General features: G+C 29.5%; 5 protein-coding genes across 19 annotated transcripts; 4 read left to right on the plus strand and 1 right to left on the minus strand.

The window, feature by feature from the left end:
• The first annotated feature begins 283 nt into the window (after positions 1 to 283).
• On the plus strand, positions 284 to 5,263 carry LOC124426804 (UPF0047 protein YjbQ). Its single transcript, XM_046968938.1, has 3 exons — positions 284 to 884; positions 1,529 to 1,665; positions 1,799 to 5,263. The coding sequence occupies exons 1-3, from the start codon at positions 725 to 727 to the stop codon at positions 2,012 to 2,014; spliced, it is 513 nt and encodes a 170-aa protein (XP_046824894.1). The 5' UTR covers positions 284 to 724; the 3' UTR covers positions 2,015 to 5,263.
• A 1,999-nt stretch (positions 5,264 to 7,262) lies between these two features.
• On the plus strand, positions 7,263 to 9,457 carry LOC124426895 (BTB/POZ domain-containing protein KCTD9). 3 transcript variants are annotated; one of them, XM_046969101.1, is made up of 7 exons: positions 7,263 to 7,556; positions 7,837 to 7,958; positions 8,077 to 8,226; positions 8,340 to 8,500; positions 8,617 to 8,843; positions 8,922 to 9,251; positions 9,317 to 9,457. In XM_046969101.1, exons 1-7 carry the CDS (start codon positions 7,509 to 7,511, stop codon positions 9,431 to 9,433), a joined length of 1,155 nt encoding a protein of 384 aa, XP_046825057.1. In that variant the 5' UTR covers positions 7,263 to 7,508; the 3' UTR covers positions 9,434 to 9,457. The 3 variants fall into 3 exon arrangements, with proteins under 3 accessions (XP_046825057.1, XP_046825056.1, XP_046825058.1); XM_046969100.1 differs by having other exon boundaries at positions 7,271 to 7,556; positions 8,050 to 8,226; XM_046969102.1 differs by lacking the exons at positions 7,263 to 7,556; positions 7,837 to 7,958 and adding an exon at positions 7,960 to 7,991.
• A 1,048-nt stretch (positions 9,458 to 10,505) lies between these two features.
• LOC124426568 lies at positions 10,506 to 11,537 on the minus strand. Of its 2 annotated transcripts, XM_046968399.1 has the most exons (3): positions 11,017 to 11,537; positions 10,839 to 10,898; positions 10,506 to 10,727 (listed from the first exon to the last, which is right to left on the minus strand). In XM_046968399.1, exons 1-3 carry the CDS (start codon positions 11,359 to 11,361, stop codon positions 10,689 to 10,691), a joined length of 444 nt encoding a protein of 147 aa, XP_046824355.1. In that variant the 5' UTR covers positions 11,362 to 11,537; the 3' UTR covers positions 10,506 to 10,688. The 2 variants fall into 2 exon arrangements, with proteins under 2 accessions (XP_046824355.1, XP_046824354.1); XM_046968398.1 differs by having other exon boundaries at positions 10,839 to 11,526.
• Positions 11,538 to 11,764: 227 nt separating this feature from the next.
• LOC124426567 lies at positions 11,765 to 13,238 on the plus strand. Its single transcript, XM_046968396.1, has 4 exons — positions 11,765 to 12,396; positions 12,470 to 12,583; positions 12,654 to 12,810; positions 12,890 to 13,238. The coding sequence occupies exons 1-4, from the start codon at positions 12,061 to 12,063 to the stop codon at positions 13,093 to 13,095; spliced, it is 813 nt and encodes a 270-aa protein (XP_046824352.1). The 5' UTR covers positions 11,765 to 12,060; the 3' UTR covers positions 13,096 to 13,238.
• Positions 13,239 to 13,671: 433 nt separating this feature from the next.
• LOC124426565 (myb-like protein I) lies at positions 13,672 to 23,413 on the plus strand. 12 transcript variants are annotated; one of them, XM_046968390.1, is made up of 16 exons: positions 13,672 to 13,809; positions 15,674 to 15,774; positions 16,106 to 16,404; positions 16,540 to 16,681; positions 16,786 to 16,905; positions 16,987 to 17,252; positions 17,340 to 17,449; positions 17,556 to 18,212; positions 19,345 to 19,533; positions 19,681 to 20,018; positions 20,097 to 20,396; positions 20,630 to 20,897; positions 21,361 to 21,423; positions 21,498 to 21,760; positions 21,942 to 22,089; positions 22,177 to 23,413. In XM_046968390.1, exons 3-16 carry the CDS (start codon positions 16,175 to 16,177, stop codon positions 22,233 to 22,235), a joined length of 3,153 nt encoding a protein of 1,050 aa, XP_046824346.1. In that variant the 5' UTR covers positions 13,672 to 13,809; positions 15,674 to 15,774; positions 16,106 to 16,174; the 3' UTR covers positions 22,236 to 23,413. The 12 variants fall into 12 exon arrangements, 11 of the variants coding, with proteins under 11 accessions (XP_046824346.1, XP_046824342.1, XP_046824348.1 ...); XM_046968386.1 differs by having other exon boundaries at positions 13,673 to 13,809; positions 15,674 to 15,783; XM_046968388.1 differs by lacking the exon at positions 13,672 to 13,809 and adding an exon at positions 13,818 to 13,975 and having other exon boundaries at positions 15,674 to 15,783.
• Positions 23,414 to 23,519: the final 106 nt, after the last annotated feature.

The following is a 23,519-nucleotide window of genomic DNA, read 5'->3' on the forward strand; positions in this document are numbered from 1 at the left end:
AGACCCCGGAACTTTCCGTAATATTTGCAATTTATTCTAAGATGAACTTGTAAATCTGTAATATTTTTTATCCTGTGTATAAAAGTATATAAACGAATATAAAGTAAAAGATGAATCGAAAATGGAATCATATAATCGCGCCTATCAATTCCAATTGTATATCAGGAATGAATTCGTGCTGCCACATCCCTCTTTAGGCTATTTCTATGAACGATATTCTGTGGACGATATATAATATTACTGACCGCTACTGACTTATCTGAACATATCCAACTGGTATATCTAAAGCTAACAGAGTCGGGGTCGTCATCGTCAATAATGGCGGTTTCCGGCGGCACGACTATCAAAGGATATAGACATGGAGTCGACCGACTGTTAAACTGTGATACAAGTCTGTGAACGCAACACGGATACACATACCTTTAAATATTCGTAAAGGCAATCGTTTTATTTCACGTTTTCGTGAATAAACGTTTTACACAGATAGAACTAAGTTAGACAATCAAACATTAATACGTTTCGTGGGATGTGGTTCTTCCGCATTTGTGAATAGTCAAACAATTTTCGATGCGAGACGTGTGTAGTGTTTCTCAAATGGAGTTGACTGTACAATCGTGATTTTCGGCTTCTAATAGACTGACCGCAGTTTACACAACATCGCAGAAAAAGGAATTATTGTCTGTTCCATTTAAACGTGCGATCCTTCCATAAAAATTACCATATCATGGCCTCGTCAAATAGAGGTATACAAATTGGTTCGGCCTGGTATCAAACTAAAATTAACCTAAGACCACAGCATCGTGGCGTACATCTTGTCACCGAAGAAATTTTAAGACAAATTCCAGAACTGTATCAGTTCTCTGTTGGTCTTTGTCACATACAGAGTAAGTAATTTTGTTTCTGACAAACGATTTTTGTACTGTCTTGTAATCGTGTGTGTACACATATTCACATGCATATATAACATATATTGCATTATATATACATGTATATGAATTATACTGTAATGTGTGTGTGGTGTGTGTATATATATATGTGTGTATGTACATATATGTATATATATTATATATGCAAAAATATACACAAATTTGTAAATATTGTTAACTGTATATCTTTGACATGATATAAGTGATATATACCATAATCAATGTTATAAAAATATGTATTAAAGTATAAAGCATGTGCCCTATGCTGTATTATGGCTTTGTTTTTATTTAAGATATTATTTAATATTTAAAAATCAATAAATAATTATTAAGTTACATTAAATATGTTTACACCATTTTTTTTTGAAATCTTAATTATTAGAATAGAGATGAGAGTTTCAACTATTGTTAAGTCATGTACGTGTGCAGTGTATATGTGATATTTTCAGGAGAAGAAGTTTTAGGAAGTATTTGAAAAAAATTGATTTCTTTATTCATGTAACTATTAGTTGATTCTTTAATCTATTATTATTAAATATAACAGCATTCTATATGTATATATGACTAAGTTTTAAAAAGATCATATTTACTTTTTATAATAGTTCTTCATACATCAGCTAGTTTAGCATTAAATGAAAGCTGGGACCCTGATGTAAGAGATGATATGGAAATGATGCTTAATAAAATAATTCCTGAAGGATTAGAGTATCGACATAACTGTGAAGGTCCAGACGACATGGTAAGTTCTTTAATTCTGTAGTAATTATAAAATATAATTACAAATTAATACGATTATAACGAGTTGTGTTATTTATAATTATGATTAAAAAATTAAATATATTAAAAATTTTAATTTTGACTCTTTTTTTTAGCCGGCACATGTAAAAGCATGCTTTTTGGGATCTTCATTAAGTATTCCAATTACGGATGGGAAGTTAGCCCTTGGTACATGGCAAGGTATTTGGTTTTGCGAACATCGTGATCAAGCAGGAAGTCGCAAATTAATTATAACATTGACCGGTTGTCTCAGGGATTCAGCACGTAGCCCTTTAAGTCCTGTCAGCCCTATTGCTTCTACTAGCAGCTAGGACCAATCACACCCCCAAAGGTGTGGCAAACGTCAGCTGCACATATCTACTTCTAGTGATTCAAGCTAGCAGCTGCTTAATTCTAGAGAAAACCTAAGAGTAGAGTCCAAGGAAGAGTGAGTGGATACTATGTAAACATATAAGGAGTGTATATATGAGTCTTTATATTGAAAAAATAGCTGGGAATTTGCTTAATTTTTAGAGTCATACTTTAGATATTCAATTAAATCATTATACAATTACAGGAACAGATTATTTTATTTTTTAATTTTCTTTTACATCTGCTTTTAAGAATAAACTGCTTTAAATTGATGAAAAACATGCATGCACGTATTTGAGTGATCCATGCAATAAGTTCTGGTTCATTATTTATGTTTCATGCATAATTGAATTCATTTAATAAAATTACAAAAGGTACAAAAGTCAAAGTTGGATGTTTAATCTAGTAACGATACATTGCAGTTACTGTGCAATAAAGTGTTCCATACCAAAAAAATCATGACAGATATAAGTTATACATACTTTAGAGAAATGCAACGTAATTACATTAGTATCCTATACTCTTTCTCGTTACTCTTAGATACAAATAATCTAATGCATTCTAATGCGTCCAGTACTCCGAATTTAATTATATATAGCTTTATTTAAGAGACCCTTTTACAAAAATAGTAAAATTTGCCAAGAAAATTATACAGACAAGTGCTGGTCTGAAAACTTGCATTCTTTTTTATATCGTGCAAGATAACCAGCTTTAATACATTCTTTGTTATAACTTTCTAATTCGCTGCTTTTCATAGTGCTGCTATTTCTAATGACGTTTCCATTACACTGGGGGTGTACATAGAAAGGTATTTCTCAACAAATTCAATATCAAAATTCTTTGCTGTGCTAATGCATTTCTGCTAGAAGTAATTCCAAAATCTTAAAAATAAGATGCATTTACTGATATGTGTGCAAATTAAGAACCATTAAAAGTTCCAAGATTATACAGCAATGATCTATATTTTGCATTTGTGAGCAAAACTTGGCATTTTTAAATCTAAACATCCTAGTGTAATATAAAATGATGCATACATTCCTGCAGAGATCTAGCACTGCAAAGAGCTATAATAAAAATAGCATTCTCATTACGTTTATTATTAACCAAAGGTTATTGTGAACTTGTAAATGTATCTAATATAAAATTAAGCAAGTTGATGTTAGTCAGTAATATTATCCATGTATAGCGTAAACGATCGTCCATTCATCGATTAATGGATACGCTTTGTAAAATATCTAATCCAATAATCCATAGCTTAAATATCAACGAGTTATAACATTTCGTCTATAACAAAATTATACACCAGATTGGTGCACTTCGTGATACAATCTCAAATACTAGAGATTACGAAATTCATGCGCGCGATTGTGATTTTGATCTTCTAAATATATCCAAAAAAAACAACAAATTTTTATGCCTATATGCCGAATAACAACTGAGCTGTCTAACTGAGGATAAGTGATAAGCAAATATATGTCTGTTAAGCTGCCAATACTGACATACATCATTGGAGTAGCATGAGCTACTGTACTGCATGTTTACTACACTTGATGGTGGTATATAAATTACAGACTTTGCTTCTAATAAATATAATAAGTGAATTTTACTGCTCACAGATTTCTTTTATAATTTAATTTGTAAGTGAAATTATTGGAAAGAAATATAACCCTTTGCACTCACATTGCTGGTGTGACAATACTAATTTTCCCTAAAACTCTTGAATCATCTCTGATATGACACTACATTTAGGTAATAAAACAAAACAGTATATAAAATGTTATTATTCAAACATTGTATTTAAGGTATAGATGGCGAGTCAAATAAAATGTTTTGAACTCTTTTTTTCTGAAACTATTATAGATAATATTTATTGTTATTATTATTAATTTCTTTTTGTAATCAAGACGCTCATAAAACATGATTGTTTCATGGATAAAAAAATGTAATAACCTTTTTTTTCATATCTATTAAATAATTTCTATGTCTTATTTAATTAAACAAAGAATTCAAGTTACTATCTGTAATAGTATTGGAGAAAAGAATTTGTAACATTTTATTTGAATCATCCTCCATATTTTTAATACAATTTTCAAATAAAAAAAGTGTTATATTATTTTATTTTATTAACTAAATGTTGCGTTATATCTGAGATGATTGAGGAGTGCAAAGGATTAAATAACTACAACAATTGTTTCTGCCTAAGATACCAAAATAGGAAAAAATAAAATCAGAATTACAAAAATTACTGAGAACAGATTACAAAAATGATTATAGTGCAAAGAGATAAAAAAAATCAAACAAAAAAAAAAAGAAAAAGAGAAACTGAAATTTTAACATTTACACATAAACATTTATAAACTATGTTTTTTATAGCAAAATTCTCTTCTCTCTTTCTCTCTCTCTCTCTCTCTCTCTCTCTCTCTCTCTCTCTCTCTCTCTCTCTCTTTCTCTCTTCCTCTCTCTCTCTTTCTCTCTTTCTGTATAATCCTGCCAGTTGGACAGTTTTAATATAAGATATGGTAAAAACAAAGTAAAAAACATATTATCCCTTTGTTATTACGAGCATATGGATGTACATAATAATGATTCATCAAAAAAAATGCTCTGTGCCAAACATTTGTTTGGTCCTTTGGATTGTACAGTTTTATCTTCGTTTGAATGAGAATTCTGTACAAAAAGAAAAATTGAATAATCTTTTCGCGAAATAGATATTCATTAAAAGTCAATCTACACATAATGTACATGCAGAATGCTAAATTCTATATATTATATTATTTTACTTACATAGAAGTAAATGTGAAAGAAAGATAAATCCATTTTGTAAGAGCATGATATTAATTGCAACTAATTCACTAAATGTATTAAATCCAAAAAATAATTTATTGCTCATTTTAATGCTTCATACTATGGAAAACTCTTTTGCTGACTAATGTCGATAAATTGTACATCCAACTTGGCATTCATATAGAAGGAATTTTTAAAGTTAAGAGTATCATAAGATATGTTAAATATATCTACACTATTTTAATCTTAGTAAATGAAATATAAATGTCCATTGTTTCTTAAATTAATTATCTGCATGTAATTATAAAATGTTTCAATTTTATGTAAAGACCAGGCTTGAGGATCAAATTTTTGGAAAAATCTTCATTACTGTATTACAAGCAAATGTGCTACATGTTTCATATAAATTTCATTTAACATGTATATACAAATTTTTAAGAAATTGAATGATATTGGTATATCTATATATCGAAAAAACAATATTTCTTTGAATTTACATTTAAAGTTTATTATTTCTTTCAAATCATTTAATTAACTCATATATGGCATACATACTGGAGCAGCGAGATGATTTCATTAGTTAATTTAGGATAAGGAATAATACAAATATGAACAATTTTGCTAATTTATTTAGCATACCGTTCTAAACTTTAATCACTGCTGCAGTATGCACGAGGCCTTGATATTTAAAATTAAATTAATACACTTGCAATTAACAATAAGTAAAAAATATTTTTCCTTCTTGCAAGGGATTCTTAACTGTTGAAAAATAAAAATAATGATATATAATATATATACATATATATATACCTTATACGCATATATATAATATATATGTATATATGGATTATAAAATATTAATCTAATTTTTTTTTAATATTAATATGCTTCCCATTATGTGAAATGTATATATGTGTATGTGTATATATATATATATATATATATATATATATATATATATATATATATATATATATATACATACACACATATATATATAATTATAATTTGATATAATTTATTCCACACAAAGTAATTTACAAAATAGACCTATGCTAAGAACATTTCTAATCTATTTATTAGGATTATGATATATACTGAATGCAATGCAACCACTCTCACACATCATATTAGAAATTTATGTTAAGTAAAATTAATATTATTGAAATTTAAGCATTGAAATTATGCAGCCCGCTGGAATTGAGTTTCTACAAAAAAAAAAAAAATACTTTATTACATATATATATATATATATAAAATTCCAGTTACGACAATAGTAACTTTAATAATTTATCAAAACATAGTTTAGTCTTATTGTACCAAACACAATACAAATTTAATGCTAATTAGATATATACTTAGTAATATTAATTAATTTATCATGACACACATTAAATGTATATACATTAGATCCCACATGTTTTCTTTTTTTTTTTCATTTTTTAAAAATAATTAAGAAACATTTTTATATTAATGAAATGGCGTATGTGTATCTTTTGAAAACTTACATTTAAAAAAAAGAGATACAAGAAGAAATAAAAGATCTTCATGCAGGAGAGTAATGTGATCAACAGCCTGAAAGGTATTTCTGAAGCTTATTTTCATATGTGATGAAACAAGGAAAAAAAAGGTATTGCATATTGTTAACTTGTATATTCTGGCCGAACGATCATTGCAGATATTCTACTTGGACAACCATGGAATAAGGATACATGTTACTGTCATTGATAAAGTTACATAGGCCTTGTATTTCTCAAAAACAATGGCACGTTTGCATACTTCAAAAAATGGCACTAAAAAGAATCAACATTCTAGATGGAAGATCTTACTTTGTATATTTTAATTTGTTAACCCTTTCATTTCCAATTACTCCTATCATTTTTCCAGTCGATAAGCAAAAGTAATATAGAAAATAAAAGATATGAATAAGTCTTGGAATTGATGCTTTGTCATTTTTGGAATAAATAATAATAATACTACATAGACACTTTAAGATTCTTATCAGAATTAAAGATTCAATCAATTATCTGATTCTTCACAAAAAATGTTTTTTTTTTCTTTTTTTTCTTTTTTTTTTACAGAAAGGTTTTATAGATTGGTTTTATTCTATGTGATTCTAACTTATTTGATTAGAAATATTAACGAAAATAATTTCACAAATTACTTGAAAATTAATTTACAATTACAAAAGTAATTATAAAAATTATATAAAATACGAAATGAAATTATTGTTCATTCTAAAAACAACAATATGTACGATTAAATTAATTAGAAAGACACATAAGCATATGAATGCTTACGAATATAGAATACGGAAAGACCTTGCATAGTGCGATATTTCCGATATTACCGCGTGTATTTATTATTCTTCTTGAAAATAATTTGAGTCATCCGATTGGGGTCGTTACTGATCTGTATACAGTGATAACGAATCTTTCGTATCCAACGTATCCACGAAAAAAAAAAAATTGTTTTTATTACGTGTACATTCACATATATGTACATTAAACGTTAAACGTTAAGTATTACGTGAATGTATGATTTTTTACTCATAAATAAAAAAATGTCACGCGTTCGATAGATTATGTAGATATAATTTTTTCGATAAAACGTTACCGGCAATTACCGGCGTTTTATTCAATTGACGAAAGTTTATAGTTTTGACAAACTATGAAGAGAGTGATACTTTTTGTGAACGGCACTGATGTTAATGGCAAGGTTATATTTCTTTAAATTTAATCTAAATATTATAAATTCTTTACGTACACGAATACATATTTAAATTTGAGAATGGTTTGTTTTTTTAACCAAATATTCATTATTTTTATTTTGTATCGGTAAAACCAATATATAGACATATTAAAATTATTTGTTAAAATGTTTATTATAATTAATCATTTGTTTGTTAGAAATATATGAAAATTATTATGTAGGCATATATTATAATTAAATTAAAGAAATGATTTTTTGACTTGATTGATGTCTTTATTTGTTCTAGGTATTTATGATTACGCATTCTTTAGACGAATTATTGTTTGCTGCTAGTACAAAGTTTGAAATCAATGCTAAAAGAATTTTTACTCCCCAAGGTGGAGAAATTGATGATATTAAGTTGATTAGGTAAAATCATTAAATTATGATTTGGGACATTAAGTAAATGTTACTTTTTAATAGGTTTCTTAAATTATTTACATTTAATTTATTTTTATAGAGATGATGATATATTATATGTTTCAAGTGGAGAAGATTTCATTTCTAAAAATAAAGTTGCTAACGATGATCAAATCAATGAAAATTCAGAATGGATTACATTGAATGTTGGAGGAAAATATTTTACTACTACAAGAAGTACATTAACAAAAAATGAACCAATGAGTATGCTAGCCAGGTTTGAATATTTAATATTTTTCAATTATATGATTATACTTGTATCATGTAATGTAACAGTGAAATAATATTGATTGTCTTAAATTTTATTATAAATATAATTTTGTTTTATAGAATGTTTACAAGAACACAAAAGTCTGATTGTATGTTAAAGCCAAGTCTAAAAGATCCCAATGGTGCCTTCTTAATCGATAGAAGTCCTATATACTTTGAACCATTATTGAATTTCTTAAGACATAATCTAATGATATTAGATTCTAATGTTAATGTAAATGGTATGATTCTTTTTTTATTAATCAAACAAATGCAGAACATTCCATGACTTATGATTTAAAGAAATGTATATGTATACATATCTTTTCTTTTCAATTTGCTATACATCTCTTCTTAGGTGTGCTTGCAGAGGCTCATTATTATGGGATGGAAAATGCTATATGTGTTCTTACAAAAATGGCCAATGAAAAAAATTCACCAACAGATGGTCTAATAACTTTAAGTCGCAAACATGTTGTGAAAGCAATCATGTCCACATCGCCAACTTCTGAACTCAGATTCCAAGGTGTCAATTTTTCAGGTGCTGATCTTTCTAAGTTGGATCTTAGGAACATTAATTTTAAGGTTTGTTTACTGCAATAAAAATAAAAGTTGTATTTTTTTACTATTATGGTATATTAAATATAAAATTATTCCTTTCAGTATGCTGTTATGGATTCTTGTAATCTAGCAGGTGCTAACTTATCAGGATGTTGTTTTGAACGAGCTAATTTATCTCATGCCAACTTCCAAGGTGCACAACTTTCATGTGTAAGAATGCCATGCGCCAATCTGGCTTCTGCAAATTTACGTTCATGTAACTTTGAAGATCCTAATGGTTCACCTGCAAATATGGAGGGTGCAGATTTTCGAGATGCTAATTTTGAAGGAAGTAATATGCCAGCAGTAAACTTGAGGGTGGCCACATTAAAGAATGCTATTTTACGAAATTGTGATTTAAGATCAGCTGTATTGGCTGGTGCAAATTTAGAGGTAAAGTAATGACAATTATTTTATTCACTTATATCATTATTATCATAATTAAATTTATATTGTAGCGTTGTGACTTATCAGGCTCAGACTTACAAGAAGCCAATTTACGTGGAGCAAATTTGAAAGATGCCACGTTTGAATTAATGCTTACACCCTTACATATGTCTCAAACCATTCGGTAACAATAAAAGAAATACTAATTCTTATAACTTTTTGCTTATTGTGATATAAATTTGGTTTATATCTGACTTAAATGATATTTTAGTCAAATAATATGAGTTGCAACATTGGTTAAATTTTAAATGATTTGTTATAAAATTAATATTTTATATCTATAATTCATTTAGGTAAAATTATTAAGTATTATTTGTATATTTTCATTTATTTTCTATTTATAAAATATTTATTAGAAAGAAAATTATTCAATACAATTTCTGACAAAAAAAAAAAAAGAAAGAAATAAAGGAATTGTAATGAAAGGTAACATTTATCATAATTTTTTACTTTTATTAGGTAAAATAAAAATTGATAAACTGGAATTCATAAATTAAGTAAAAAAAATGTAATTTCAGTGGAATCTTATATGTGCTCTTTCTCTAGCTCTACCGCTGCTACATGCGTGCACTAGCACGTATATTATAAAATCAGATGTGCTATTACATTTTCCATAATAATGTATTTGGTAGTGAAACAAATTAATTATTTAACATTAACTAAATAGGACTTATATAACGATTAACATATTTAATAGAAATATACTGCATGTTTAATTGAAATATATTTCCTATTACATATTATATAAAATAAAGATTAGAAAAAACTTTAAGATATATTTTATATTTATCTGTGCAATAGAATTTACAGTCATTGAAAGTTTTTTCCATAAAAAATGCATTACATAATTGTACTCTACTTTTGTACTATTTATTAGATATAATATTTCGTTATAATACAAATATAAATTATACAAGATATAATACAAATATAAATGAAACATATATTCTTTTGAATAATTGTAAATATAATTTAATTACACTGATGTTCTTTTCATAATTATTACATGTATAATATTTAAACATGCAATGATATGAAACAATATTTTTTATTATTTATTATGTCATTGTTGTATATATTTATAAATAATTCACCAAGTTTCTTTGATTTTTAATGAAAATTGAAATTTTTTGAATCAAAAAGTAAAACAAATTTTATAATGCAAAAATAATAAGAATTTAATTTAAAAGAAACCACAAGTTCTTTTCTGTATCATTTTATTTTATATATAATTTTTCAGATTTTTCAGTCTGCTTAATTGGATTGTCAGATTAAGAAAAAAAAACTATCGTTATATTATATATATCGTTATTTTACTTATTCTACCACTGATCTGTGCGCTTTTTTTTTTTTTTTTTTTTTTTTAGGAAAATTTCTGCAACTTTATTTTTGGCAGTTTTTACAATCACTATGATAAAATACCTGTCAATGAAAATGATGATTTAAAAACTTAGATGGTTACAGGCACAGTAATATAATATTTCTTTTCAAGCAAATTTCATTCCACTTTGATTTAATTTTCAGTCAACCTACTTTCAACAGAAATACTGTCTTCTTGTATTTTTTCCTCTTTCTCTTTGGACATTGGCTCGTCTAAAGTAAAATTGGGCATAGCATCTATCAATGCTGATGTTTCATTGTATCCAATTCCAAGTAAAATGCGCTCTCGTAACATGTAATTCTCCAGTGGTCCATATTCACATTTACTCACCAATTTAAGTAGATCAGTTGTAAAAGCATCTATCGTTTCATTAGGCAGTTTTACTCTATTATTGAACTTTTGTCGTTCGACAATGACATGTTTCTTGACAGTAAAATATTTAGTAAATTCAGTTTTCACTTCTTCATAAGACATTTCTTTTTCAAAATTTGGCTTTAATTCTGTCATGAGTTCTTTTGCTATTGAACCCATTTTATAAAAAAGAAGTTCTATCCTTTCTTTGTCAGATATCAAATTAAAATCGACTATTAACTCCTCAAAATTTTGTATCCATTCTAACCATAATTCTGGTTTTGAAAAATCAAATGATTCACAAACAGCTAACGAATTTGGCATTATTTTGATGACTAATTCTTTATAAACGTTTTTCGTATTTTACTACGATTTATTTTAAATAGTTTTAATTATTCTTTGTGAAATAACCTTTTATTTTCTTCTTCGTATACTTTTGACGCACTACTGCGTTGTCTTAAATAACTAGATTTTCTTTATTTCAATAACTTTGACAATAGAGTGCCATCTTGAATTCTGTTTTATTTACTTGTGTCTTAAGTTTCTTTTCAGAATCGGCGTCTTAATATACAGATGAAAAGCACATGTGTCGCTGTGTGTTCATAAATGAGAATCGTTCGATAAAAGTTAATGGAAGTCTATCTAGTAACAGTATAATATCTATGGAAAAGATATTTCAACTCGATTTATTTTAACATATTAATTGATATCGATTGTGCCATCGATGTATGATTAATCGAATAGAAAAGATCAATTGAGAATCCACTAATCCATAGTATGGAACTTAACCTAAACGCATCGTGCATATACTTTTGAAGTGTAATATTATAAATTACATATTTTATCGTTTATACAAGTTTTATTTTGTATTATGAAAAATAATCAAATATTGTAAATATTTCAAAATCGAGAAAACGACTGATTGTGTCACAAATTCTATATAATTCTTGACTTATATATATTTGCAGACTGCATGTTTAATTTATAACTTTCACAGTTTTAAGAAACAATTTTTTTATTATAATGGTTGAAATGTTAGATTGGGAGTATGAAGATCCTCTCACAAAATTAAATACACAATTGAATAAATCTATGGTTTTAATTGAAAATGTGAATGATCATGCACAGTCAAATAAAAGTAATAAAACTATTAAAATAAAAACAAAAAGTACTTCACCCAAAGGAAACACTTCTATGAATGGTACATATAGAAAAAGTATTCTAAAGAAATCAGAAAGTATAAATAATGAAGAAAGAAATGTCAAGGAAAATGTAACAGACACTAGCTTAGAAGTAGCTGCTGAAATGACTTCAGATATATTAACAATTAAATCATCATCATCATCAAGACCACAAAATGTATATAAGTATTACATTAAACATTAAAACTAAGAAACAAATAGTTTAATCTTAATAAATTATCATATTTTAGCTTCAAGATTTGATGAAAGAAGAAACTTTAACAATGGAATCTGCAAGTTCTTGTTTTAATTTTGATGACATATCCGACAATGAAGATATCTGGATTATGGATATACCTAAAACAGTAAGATGTCTGACATATCATATTTTAATTTTTGACAGTAAGTGATTTATATTTAAATATTTTTTTTTAGATAGACCCACAAAAATTAATTGGACAGACCTTAGTATTAGGAGATAAATCAAAATTTAGAATTGGAGAAGAAAAATACTGTGCTGTTAAACGAGATTTGAAACAAGACATTACTTGCGTGTTTGGTACCGGTAAAATAAACTCGCAATATAAAGCAGGTATTTATTTTATTTTGAGCAGTAAAAAAAAAAGAACACGATTAAATATAGTATAGACTAATCATAACATATTTTATAGTTAATATAAAACCAGCAGGCTCTATAACAATTAGGAGAAAATTATCGAGTGTACCAAAAATTAAACCCATATTGTTAGAAAATTTAGGCGTTCCATTCCCTGAAAATTTGAAAACGCGCCATCCATTGTTAGGTGTTGTTTCTGAGAATAAATCCAAAAAAGTATTAAGAATGAGTGGATCGAGTAATAAGAAGAGAAAGTCATAATGATAACAAAATGACTACTATAATATACATATATGCCTCTTTTTTAAATATACAATATACAGTTTATATGCATAAATTGTTGAAAGCGACGTATTACCATGTAATTATGACCTAAGTATAATTAGTAAAGATATTGAAATGACGATTCTCTTAAACGATTTTTTCAAATTTATTACAACACATGAATCGATTCAAACAAATTTTCTTTTACATGCAAGAAATATGATCTTCGATCGGTTTTACAGGGATATTTGTTTGGCGTGATTGGTAGAACTGTAAACGCAAGTAACTAAAACAATTTTTGGGGCAAAGCGGTAAATATAAAAATCAACGCGTAACTCAAATACGTATAATGTTATGAAATTGACATATTCAAAAAAAATGTACGAAGTTGAGTATGATGTATTAACTAAGATCGTCGTTACGTGGGCAAACATCAATAATAAAACGAAGGGCGCGTCGATACTGACCAATACTAAAAAAGACGCGTTTTACGTATTTATAAAGAGTAAATCCGCGTCTCCTCGACATGCGCTCTGACAATTCCTTCCCCTCCCTTCGTTCCTCACTTCGCTCGAGGTCCCTCTAGTAGTCATAGCGTGTAATGTCCGTTCCTGCGCGCTCGAGTTGCGCGTTCGACCAAATTTCGGGAAGCTTAGAAAAAAATTTTCCAGTAGAGAAAAGAGAGATTTCTTAGTGGAAAAGTTTAAGAACGTAAGTAAACAAGAAGAAACGAAAGAGAGAGATTCTAACATATGAGCGAATGTCACATACGCGACTAATCGAGAATCGGCGAGCGTTATGTGGGAAGACGCGATAATTGTCGACGCACGAGCTCCGTTGAAAAAGAAGTGATTATTCCTCGTAGAACAAAATTAAGGTTAAAGCGACTGTTCTTTCGATATCTTAAAAACATTCCTAGGATATCGAATGGCTACTACGTTAATCGAACAATTCGATCTTATGTGACGTATGCGACAAATTCTTTTTCCGTGCTTGATGTTTGAAGGAAATAGAAAGAGATGGAAAGAAAACGAGAAACGAAGTACCAATCTATCTCAAGTCTTTTCATATTTCAGAAGACTTTCCCCCCGTTCAATCGGACTCTATTCGTGAATCATTCTTGTTCGTGGACGGTGTTCTTATTCAATGTCAGTCCTATCCTTGTACATTTTTCGAAAGTTAAAACGTGCCAAGGGGAGTTGTAAAATCGACATAAAAGTCTGTCTCTCGATAGATCGAAAGAGAGACTGTGTGACTATCGTAAGTTAGAAAGGGATGGCAAGCTGTGGCAGCGAATGTCCTTTCTTTCTCTATTTCTACGTCCACTTCTCCCTCCTACTATTCCCACCCTCCTTCTCTTTCTCACTCTTTCCCTCTCTCTCTTTCTCTTTCCCCCTCTTTTTCTCTCCCTCTCTCGCTCTCTCCTCTCTCTCTCTCTTCCTTCTCCTCCTCCTCCTCCGCCTTCTTCCTCCACGTCCCTCAGCGCCCCCTTTCCTTCCATTCGTTCTGTCTCTCTTTGCTTTCAACTTGTCTTTTTCCTCTTCAAGTCTGCATCGCGAAACGTTGAGACCGTCGCGTCCTTACGTATGCGAGAATTTTTGCAAACGAGGTTTCGCGAAATTTACGTGTCATGCCCCACCACTAAACATTTTCATGGATTTTCACGTAAATCCGTAACTATGATGGCGTAGTACCTCTCACTCGCACGCTAATGACGTTTCGTCGTTTCTTCTCAACGCCACCAACAGCTGTTTCGTCCGATTGTCGCCCTCTCGTACACGGTTTGTGTCTCGCAACGTATTACGCGAAGAAAGAAAGAAAGAGAGAGAAAGAGCGAGATGGTAGACGAACGAAGGAAAGTCTCTCTCTCTCTCTCTCTCTCTTTCTTTCTCTTTTTCTTTCTTTCTTTCTTTTTCTCTCTCTCTCTCCCTCTCTCTCTCTCTCTCTCTCTCTCTCTCTCTTGCGGTGCTCTCGTTAACACTGCTCCTCCACTTTTGGTCTATCTTGTAGACTACCTTAAAACTACGTCACTAACGATTTCGATGTTCGCTTTCCTTATCGCTATGATTTTATAACCATTGTGTCGTTTAGTCCAAGTATTTCGCTAGCCTCTCCCATAATCTGTTGAGCGTCCTTTGTTCTACTCAACGCTCGCTTGTGACAGCTCCTGTCAAACGGAGACCAACTTTTCGATTTTTTGTTTCTGTCGCTTCAGGAACGATACCTCGTTTATATTTTATCTTAGAGACCATCGCGTAAGGATATATATATCTTTTCGATTTTTATCTCGCTGAGATACTTTTCAAAATCTACCCAGTCGGAATTGCACTATGCAGTGCGTTTTCCTTTTATTAAATTTTACATTAACTATTATTCCTATACAGGAATTAAACAATAGTCGTTTAAACGTTCATTATTTCGCAATTCAAATACTCCCATACGGGTGACGTAGTAGAGGGAAGACTTTTTTCTATAGATACGCCAACACTTTCCACGGCATTCGCCTTTTCGCGACTCGCCTCCGTCTTGATCAATTTTCTACGAGGTTAATCTGACGTGTCATCATTTTTTCCAGATTGTGCAAGGATATTAGAACATAAAGGAAAGTAGCAAAGCTTTGTTAATATCTAAAATACTGTGGAAACCCTTTGTGTATGTGCATTATCGAAAGGAGAGGTATTGCAGGTGCATTTTCAGTTGAAAGCATATTTCAACATTTTATTTAGTACAATGAAAAATATTTCATTGAATTTATACTAAATTACGAAGAAAATGGATAAAAGTTTATATATAGTTTCTTTTATATATATATATATATATTTATATATATATACATATATATAAATATATATAAGTGTATGTGTGCGCGTGTGTGTGTGTGTGTGTGTGTGTGTGTGTGTGTGAGAGAGAGAGAGAGAGTGAATGAGTGTGAGTACGAAAGTAAATTAGCAAATATTCTTTAATTAAATATATAATCAGTTATAATCATAATATTGTCCTTTTACAGATCAAAAGTAGGAAGAAATACATTGTTAATTGTTGTGTTTTTTGGACGAACGTGGCTATAGCAAAAATTATGTCAGTATTGAATCAAAGTGGAGAGGATGCAGTGGAGTGTCCATTGTGCATGGAACTATTGGAGGTTGATGATTTAAATTTTTTTCCGTGCACATGTGGCTACCAAATATGCAGATTTTGTTGGCATAGAATACGTACGGACGAAAATGGCTTATGCCCTGCGTGCAGGAAGGCCTATTCTGAAAACCCCGCTAATTTTAAGCCTCTTACGAAGGAAGAAATTGCAAGGTATTCTTTATATGATTAACAAGCTATATCTATGTATATGCAATAATTTAAATGATTTTTCTTTTTTTTTTCTTTTTTTCTTTCTTTTTTTTTCTTTTTTTTCTTTTTCTTTTTCTTTTTTTTTTTTTTTTTTAGATTAAAAGCAGAAAAGAGATTGAAGGATCAACAGCGTAAACAAAGAGTTACAGAAAATCGTAAACATCTAGCGAATGTAAGGGTAGTTCAAAAAAATTTAGTATTTGTAGTAGGATTACCAATGCGATTGGCAGATGCGGATGTAAGTTTTTTCTATCGTCAAAAATGTATAGTTATATCTAATTAATATGAATATTATATATGATAAGTAATAATAAAAAGTGGTAACAATAATAATTACTATAGGTATTAAAGAGACATGAGTATTTTGGAAAGTTTGGTAAGATTCATAAAGTTGTGATCAATCAGAGCACTTCTTATGCAGGGTCTCAGGGCCCTAGTGCCTCGGCATATGTCACCTATCAAGTATGTTTTATTTTTCATATTTATTATAATGACAATATAATATATTGAAAATTTGCTAATATCTAATGAATCTAATAATAGCGCCAGGAAGATGCTCTGCGTGCTATAGAGGCTGTGAATAATATTGTTGTGGACGGACGGACAATAAAAACGTCACTGGGTACAACAAAATACTGTTCACATTTTATGCGGAATCAGGCGTGTCCAAAACCAGACTGCATGTATTTACACGATCTCGGGGACCAGGAAGCATCGTTTACGAAAGAGGAAATGCATCAAGGGAAACATCAGGAATATGAGCGCAAACTTGTGCAATCTTTACATGCTCATGCATCTGCATTACAGCGGTAACAATATACGAATTTATTGCTTTGATGACAGGTTAAATTAAAATATATATAATACAATTAAAATTTAACATTATTATTATATAGAAAACCAACACCATCACCACCTGTTACAAGTAGTATTGGTCGAGAAAATGGAACTACGAATTCACAAGCCAAGGAAGCATGGCCTTCGTTACAACCAGGACAAACGAATAGTAAGAATTTGTTTTAATAGATAATATTAAAATTGGAAATATTTATAGAGAATATGTTTATTATTTAACATTGCAATTTGTGTTTAACGATATTTACACTTTACAGATACACAAACGAATTGTAAAGAATCATCACCACCTACCCAAACAACTTCACAGCAGCATAGCATAATTAATGGTAGCAGTCTTACCACTCAGCAAACGCATATATCATCTGGAGGTCCTATGCATCAACAGAATAACAATAATAAAGGGGAAAATGGTATGGGTCTACGCAGAGGCAAAAGTAATAGTGAAAGTAAGGCACAAGCAGCGCGAAATAAACATAAAAATTGTCAAAACAAAGAGAAACATAGCACTCGAACAACGTCACGTTCTGAATCAAGCTCAATTAGTGTACAAAATAATGTGCAACCACAAGTGAATGGTCAGAAGGATATAAGAAATTTTTCAGCTGAAACGAATAGTGATGTATTGCAGAAGTTAGGCAATAAGTGTAAGGTTGATCAACAGCAGCAGCAGCAGCAACAGCAGCAACAGTCTAACAAAATTTCTAAACCGGCGCAACAACCATCTAATGAACTTAAAATAAATGGTGTAATTCAAAATGGGGAACGACGACATTCGGATAGTGAAACAGATCAACAACGAGAAGGTAGTACACCAGCTAGTACAATTTCAAGTTCAGAAGATTCTAATGTAAATCATCAAGTGGAACAATTAGTGGAATCAAGTGAGGAGAACAATGGTGCTGCAATTTTAGGTGAGTTCCTTATACTCGTCGTCATTTCTTTATGTATCGACCTTTTATTTTTAAATTGAATTGATTAAAGCAAATGTACGTGTGCAGATAAATCAAAGATATATAAAAAGGTATAATTACAGTCAGGTTTTAATCTTTGATTTAAAAAATATATTATTTAAAATAGTAGTGTAATATGTTATAATGTATTATTAAAGTCATCTTTAAAATTTAAAATAATAAGATGTGATGCCTTGCCTGATTAATAACAGTTATAGGAGATTTATATAAAATACCTTTAGATTGAAGTAGCGTGTATACAAGTCTCATTTAAAAAATAGTGTTAATAGTTTTGTTATAAATGTTTTATAAATTGTTTTTAAATATACAAATATTGCATGATTGTAGATTATCTCATATATTTTCTCATCTGTTATAATATTTATAAACTTTTGCGTAAAAAAAAAACATAAGTAATTTTATAGTTATTAAAGTTGAACATCTCTATAAATATTACGATACATAGCTTTTCTCACTGTGTAATTATCAAAAATTAATACAATGTTATAAGAAAATATATATATATATATACATTACAATGCATAAGTAATTATGTGAGAATAGATGAAATATTTATAATGAGTTGCAAAAAGTTCAGATTGTGAATTTTGAATTAATATAGATATTGATATATGCCAAAATAAAGAGAATTCTTGAAAACGAGAAGTAGCTGTTTGTTGTATTTTTGTATACACTTAATTTTATCCTTTTTACAAAATTTCATAAGAAACATAAATTTATACAACACTTGCCCAGAAGAACGTTTATCTTTGTATATCTTCTTTAATTTGGATAAATTAAAGAAATTATGAGTTATATGAAATACACACACACACACACACACACACACACACACACACACACACACACACACACATGCATATATTTCAGCACTTATTGGGAAAAATTAATGGCAGTGATAGGTATTACTTTAACAGATTTAGTATTAATTTCTGGGTACGTGTATGTATATTTTAATTTTGGTGGCTGAGAGGTTATTAGAAGCTGTTTATTCTGGCATTCTGATAATCAATAAATAAATGACGTCTTGATCGCGTCTCGTAGTGTAGCGCTATGTGCGTATCGTGTCTAGGTTCATCACCTGCTAGCACAAACTCATCGCAAGGTGCCAATCAACAGCCACCACCAGGGCTGCATAATGGGTCTCAAATGCAACTTAATCACCGGTCAATCTTTCAGGCGGACAATAATAGTTTCTTCAGTACAAATACCTTCCAGAAAATATCTACAGCCGCCTCAGTCACATCCAATTCCTTGGCAGGCATGTACAATAAATTTTTTTCATTAGAGTTATCATAAATTTATTTATAAAACTTGTAATAAATATCATCTGTAATTTTATACATTAATTATTTACTTTCTTCGTACGTTTTTGTTAAAATGAAATGTATTCTTTTTTTGTATATAGGAAATACAAATTTGGATTGGCCGAGTACAGGCTTGGCTTCCATTCCTGATTCTTTACCAACAGTTCACTCAAGTGAAGATTGGCAAGCAGCATTTGGTTTTCATCCTGAATCTACGCGATCAAATCACATTGTACGAAAGATTAGTCCTTCCAATTCACCACGAGTAACTTTCAACTCTGAAGACTTTGCAGAAGAGGAAGTGTATAGTAATTCGCAGTATAATGCAATCTCAGAATCCTCAGGCACCTTTGCAACTAATTTACTTGTTAATTCACCTGCATCTAAATTTATGGCAGACTTCCAGCAAAATTCATTACAACAAAGGCTTGCTATGCAAGTTAGTGATTGTATATTTTTTATATTTTATGAGATATACTGACTCTAGATAACTAACTCTAAATTGAATATTTCAAAGGCACAACAAAATCAAGAAAATTGTGAATATATCAAACAAAACGGACATGCAACTTTAAAAGAAGTTCAAAATCATCATGAATCTGGATCTGATGTAAAAGCAGACGACGATTTAGGCTTTGATCCTTTTCATGAAACGCAAAAAGCACTTGCAGAGTTAATGGAGAATGAAATGCAGTTACAACAACAAAGATTATTTCAACAACAACAGCAGCAACAACAACAGAGAGAACGAGAAGAGCAAAGCAGGGTACAACATCAACAAAGTCTTGCTAATCTTGGTCAGCAGCACTTTCCACAGGTGAAAAAATTTTAATGAATAATCTACAATTTCTTTATAATATATATATATATATATATTACTAAAAAATAATCAATATGTTATTGGTCATATGTTTGTAATTTTAATGAAAAGTTTTAAAGAACATTACAATTTATATACATATATATAGATCTGTAAAATATTTAACAGAATATTTAACAAATATCATAAAATTATTTGAAGTTAATTTAAATAGATAATTATCATCCTAGGTTGCACATATAGCACATCTACAGCAACAAGCGCAGCACTTGCAAAATTTGCAAGTTCTTCAACAATCGCATTCCCTCCTGTCTCGTCTTCCGCAGAATCTTCTACAAAGTGGCACACAGAGTCCTGCTCAGAATTCTGTAACAGCTGCTAGTCTGGCACAGCGCAGTCGTCTCCCTCCGCCAGGTTTCCCTGGCGCAACCCCAAATCACATGAACTCTTTCGGTCTTGGTATACCGCGGCCTGCCCCTACAAACAATGCCCTCACGGGTTAGTGTTTCTCCAATTTTTCCAACATCTGGAATCATAGCCCACAGTGCGTGAATTTACATACGTATGAATACATAATGTCTTCATAAAATAAATAATACATTTTGTAAGTTTAATGGTAAGCATAGCAACAAAAAAAAAAAAAAACAAGAAGAAAAGGAATTAAAAATGTATATATAACAAGGAATTATTTAATTTAGTTGTAGAATATTATAATATAATTTCAGATTGAACATTTTCAAAATATGCATTTCCAAGGTTACGAATAATTAATCAATTTGGATTATATTAAACTTCTCCTTTTTAAAATACATTGAATATTTAACTAAATATTTAAGCACTATAAACATTGTTTTATCAGTCCAATTTCATTCAAAATTGACTTTTATTGTGTACACACATTTATCTGAAGATAGTAGTAAAATTGTATTCATAAATGATTCGTCTAGTATGTTATTTACAGGAACACAGCCATCACAGCAAAGTGCGTATCTTCCAAATGGAAATCCTCTACTCAATACACAAGGTAAAATTTTTTCTAATTTATAAGCATGTAATTTTTTAATGCATTTTATTAAAATGTTCTCATTGTTACTGGAGTAGGTATCGGTAAATGCGCAGGCGATACTGTTTACACATTAAAAGATTGGTGTGAGATAAGTAGCCAACAACAACAACAACAATTTCATCATCAAGCATTACATCAAAAAGGGGGATGGAACAACTTTGGGCCTATTGCAGACTGGACTTCAATTGATCCAGCTATTGTTAGTTCATCTAGGCCTCTTCCATTCCAAACTACTAGCACGTGGCAATTTCCACATGTACATCCTTCTCACACAGTATCTCACAATGCGCAACAGGTTACGCAGCTATAAATATAATTTGTGAAATTAATTATTATAAATTCTATATGTGTATAGTATGTATATATATATATATATATATATATATATATATATATATATATGTATGTATGTATATATGTATGTATAATATTTAATATACGTACCGCTAATTATAATGAATAATTTTATTTTATAGGAACAGAACGCACCAGCTCAGCATTGGGCAATGCAACCACCGCCAGGCTTTGCTGCGCCTGCAACTACAGGGCAACTAAGTAATCAACAAGCAAGCACAGCTGCACAGCCGCACACCAAACTTATCTCTGCAGGATCAGAAATTGAGAGTATGTTTAATTCTCGTTTATGAAGTATTTGTTTAAAAAAAAAAAAAGTCATATGAATATATATATTTATATTACAGATTTATAAAGATTACAAACACACCAAGTCTACAAATGACGTGGTGAAATATTCGTATCTGATGAAATGAAAGCTGGCAAAGAAATTAACACGACAGTCTGTAACGTATGTTTTCTTTAACATGTGTTTACATTTGCCTTCAGCTATTGTATAATTGCTGCAGTCTTACTGTAAAAGCATTTCTTATGAGAAACGAAAGAAATAGCATATTTTGTTGTGAATAATATGGAAAAGTTCTGAAAAATATTTTTTTTTCCTGATATTACTAAAAAATCGAATATATATTAAAATTTTAATATTAATTCTATTATCATATGTCAGATTTTAAATACACATATGAAGCAAACCATAAGTAATTTAATAATTAAAGTAATCCAAATATTTCTAAGAGCATATTACAATTTTCACCAACTTCATTTACATTTTAATTGTTTAATTGTAAAAGTATAATATGTTTTGAAAAAAATTATCGGTTCTTATTAATTGAAGTTTATCAAAATGAAAGTTGAACAGAAGTAGTATACACATCGACTTCGAAAGAGATCAATATTTCTTTATTTGGAATATTATTATATATATATATTTGCATATTATTATGTGCAATTCTCTTTCACTATTTCATAGATTGTTGATTAATATAATGGAGACGTGGATACTCAGATATGAGCCAATAGCGATTTATAACTTGATTGAGTTATAAAAATACGTTAATTTAATATTTAATTAAATGTCAGACCTATCAGCTTTATTATAAGTGGTATAGGATTTGTAATCAATGTAAAGTTAATTTATAATCGCATACATAAAGTCATATTAAAGGAAAGATGCAGTAATAACATTATCTTGAAGGATTAAACAAAATATTACGTGTGCGGAATATAGAAAACTACGGTGCGACTGTCGAGAAAATTAATATGAAAGGGCCATATCTCAGATCACAGGTGTATAAATACGAACTCAATAATACCTGAAATGTCTGACCGATAGTAATACAATACAAATTGCTATGTTGAATGGTTTACTTTAACAGCAGATTGTGTTAAACATCTGCTGCCTTAACGTGAATAACACAACACGATACATATACAAGAGAATGATTGAGATAATGAACATATGATTATTATAAATTTAACTGATTTAAGGTAATCAAGAAATATACGATATGCGCAAAAAATGATTACAAACATGATATTCAATTTTCTACATCCTCCTGCTTCCTTTATATCCATATCATGTATTGTGCTCATTGATTTTCTTATAATTTTTTATGTGTATATATATATATATATATATATATATATATATATATATATATGGATATATATATATATATATATATATCCATATAGTCTTT

This window comes from Vespa crabro, chromosome 9, assembly GCF_910589235.1.
Source record: "Vespa crabro chromosome 9, iyVesCrab1.2, whole genome shotgun sequence".
NCBI lineage: Eukaryota > Metazoa > Arthropoda > Insecta > Hymenoptera > Vespidae > Vespa > Vespa crabro.

Excerpts from the sequence above, each read along its gene's own strand:
- LOC124426568 (XM_046968398.1), bottom strand. The coding sequence starts at position 11,361 with ATGCCAAATTCGTTAGCTGTTTGTGAATCATTTGATTTTTCAAAACCA.
- LOC124426895 (XM_046969100.1), top strand. The coding sequence starts at position 7,509 with ATGAAGAGAGTGATACTTTTTGTGAACGGCACTGATGTTAATGGCAAG. Across the intron at positions 8,501-8,616 it reads TTCTAATGTTAATGTAAATG|GTGTGCTTGCAGAGGCTCAT; the intron begins GTATGATTCTTT and ends ATCTCTTCTTAG. Across the intron at positions 9,252-9,316 it reads TGGCTGGTGCAAATTTAGAG|CGTTGTGACTTATCAGGCTC; the intron begins GTAAAGTAATGA and ends TTTATATTGTAG.
- LOC124426804 (XM_046968938.1), top strand. The coding sequence starts at position 725 with ATGGCCTCGTCAAATAGAGGTATACAAATTGGTTCGGCCTGGTATCAA. Across the intron at positions 885-1,528 it reads TGGTCTTTGTCACATACAGA|TTCTTCATACATCAGCTAGT; the intron begins GTAAGTAATTTT and ends TTTTTATAATAG. Across the intron at positions 1,666-1,798 it reads GTGAAGGTCCAGACGACATG|CCGGCACATGTAAAAGCATG; the intron begins GTAAGTTCTTTA and ends TCTTTTTTTTAG.
- LOC124426567 (XM_046968396.1), top strand. The coding sequence starts at position 12,061 with ATGGTTGAAATGTTAGATTGGGAGTATGAAGATCCTCTCACAAAATTA. Across the intron at positions 12,584-12,653 it reads TTATGGATATACCTAAAACA|ATAGACCCACAAAAATTAAT; the intron begins GTAAGATGTCTG and ends ATTTTTTTTTAG. Across the intron at positions 12,811-12,889 it reads AAACTCGCAATATAAAGCAG|TTAATATAAAACCAGCAGGC; the intron begins GTATTTATTTTA and ends CATATTTTATAG.
- LOC124426565 (XM_046968390.1), top strand. The coding sequence starts at position 16,175 with ATGTCAGTATTGAATCAAAGTGGAGAGGATGCAGTGGAGTGTCCATTG. Across the intron at positions 16,682-16,785 it reads TGCGATTGGCAGATGCGGAT|GTATTAAAGAGACATGAGTA; the intron begins GTAAGTTTTTTC and ends TAATTACTATAG. Across the intron at positions 19,534-19,680 it reads CACATCCAATTCCTTGGCAG|GAAATACAAATTTGGATTGG; the intron begins GCATGTACAATA and ends TTTTGTATATAG.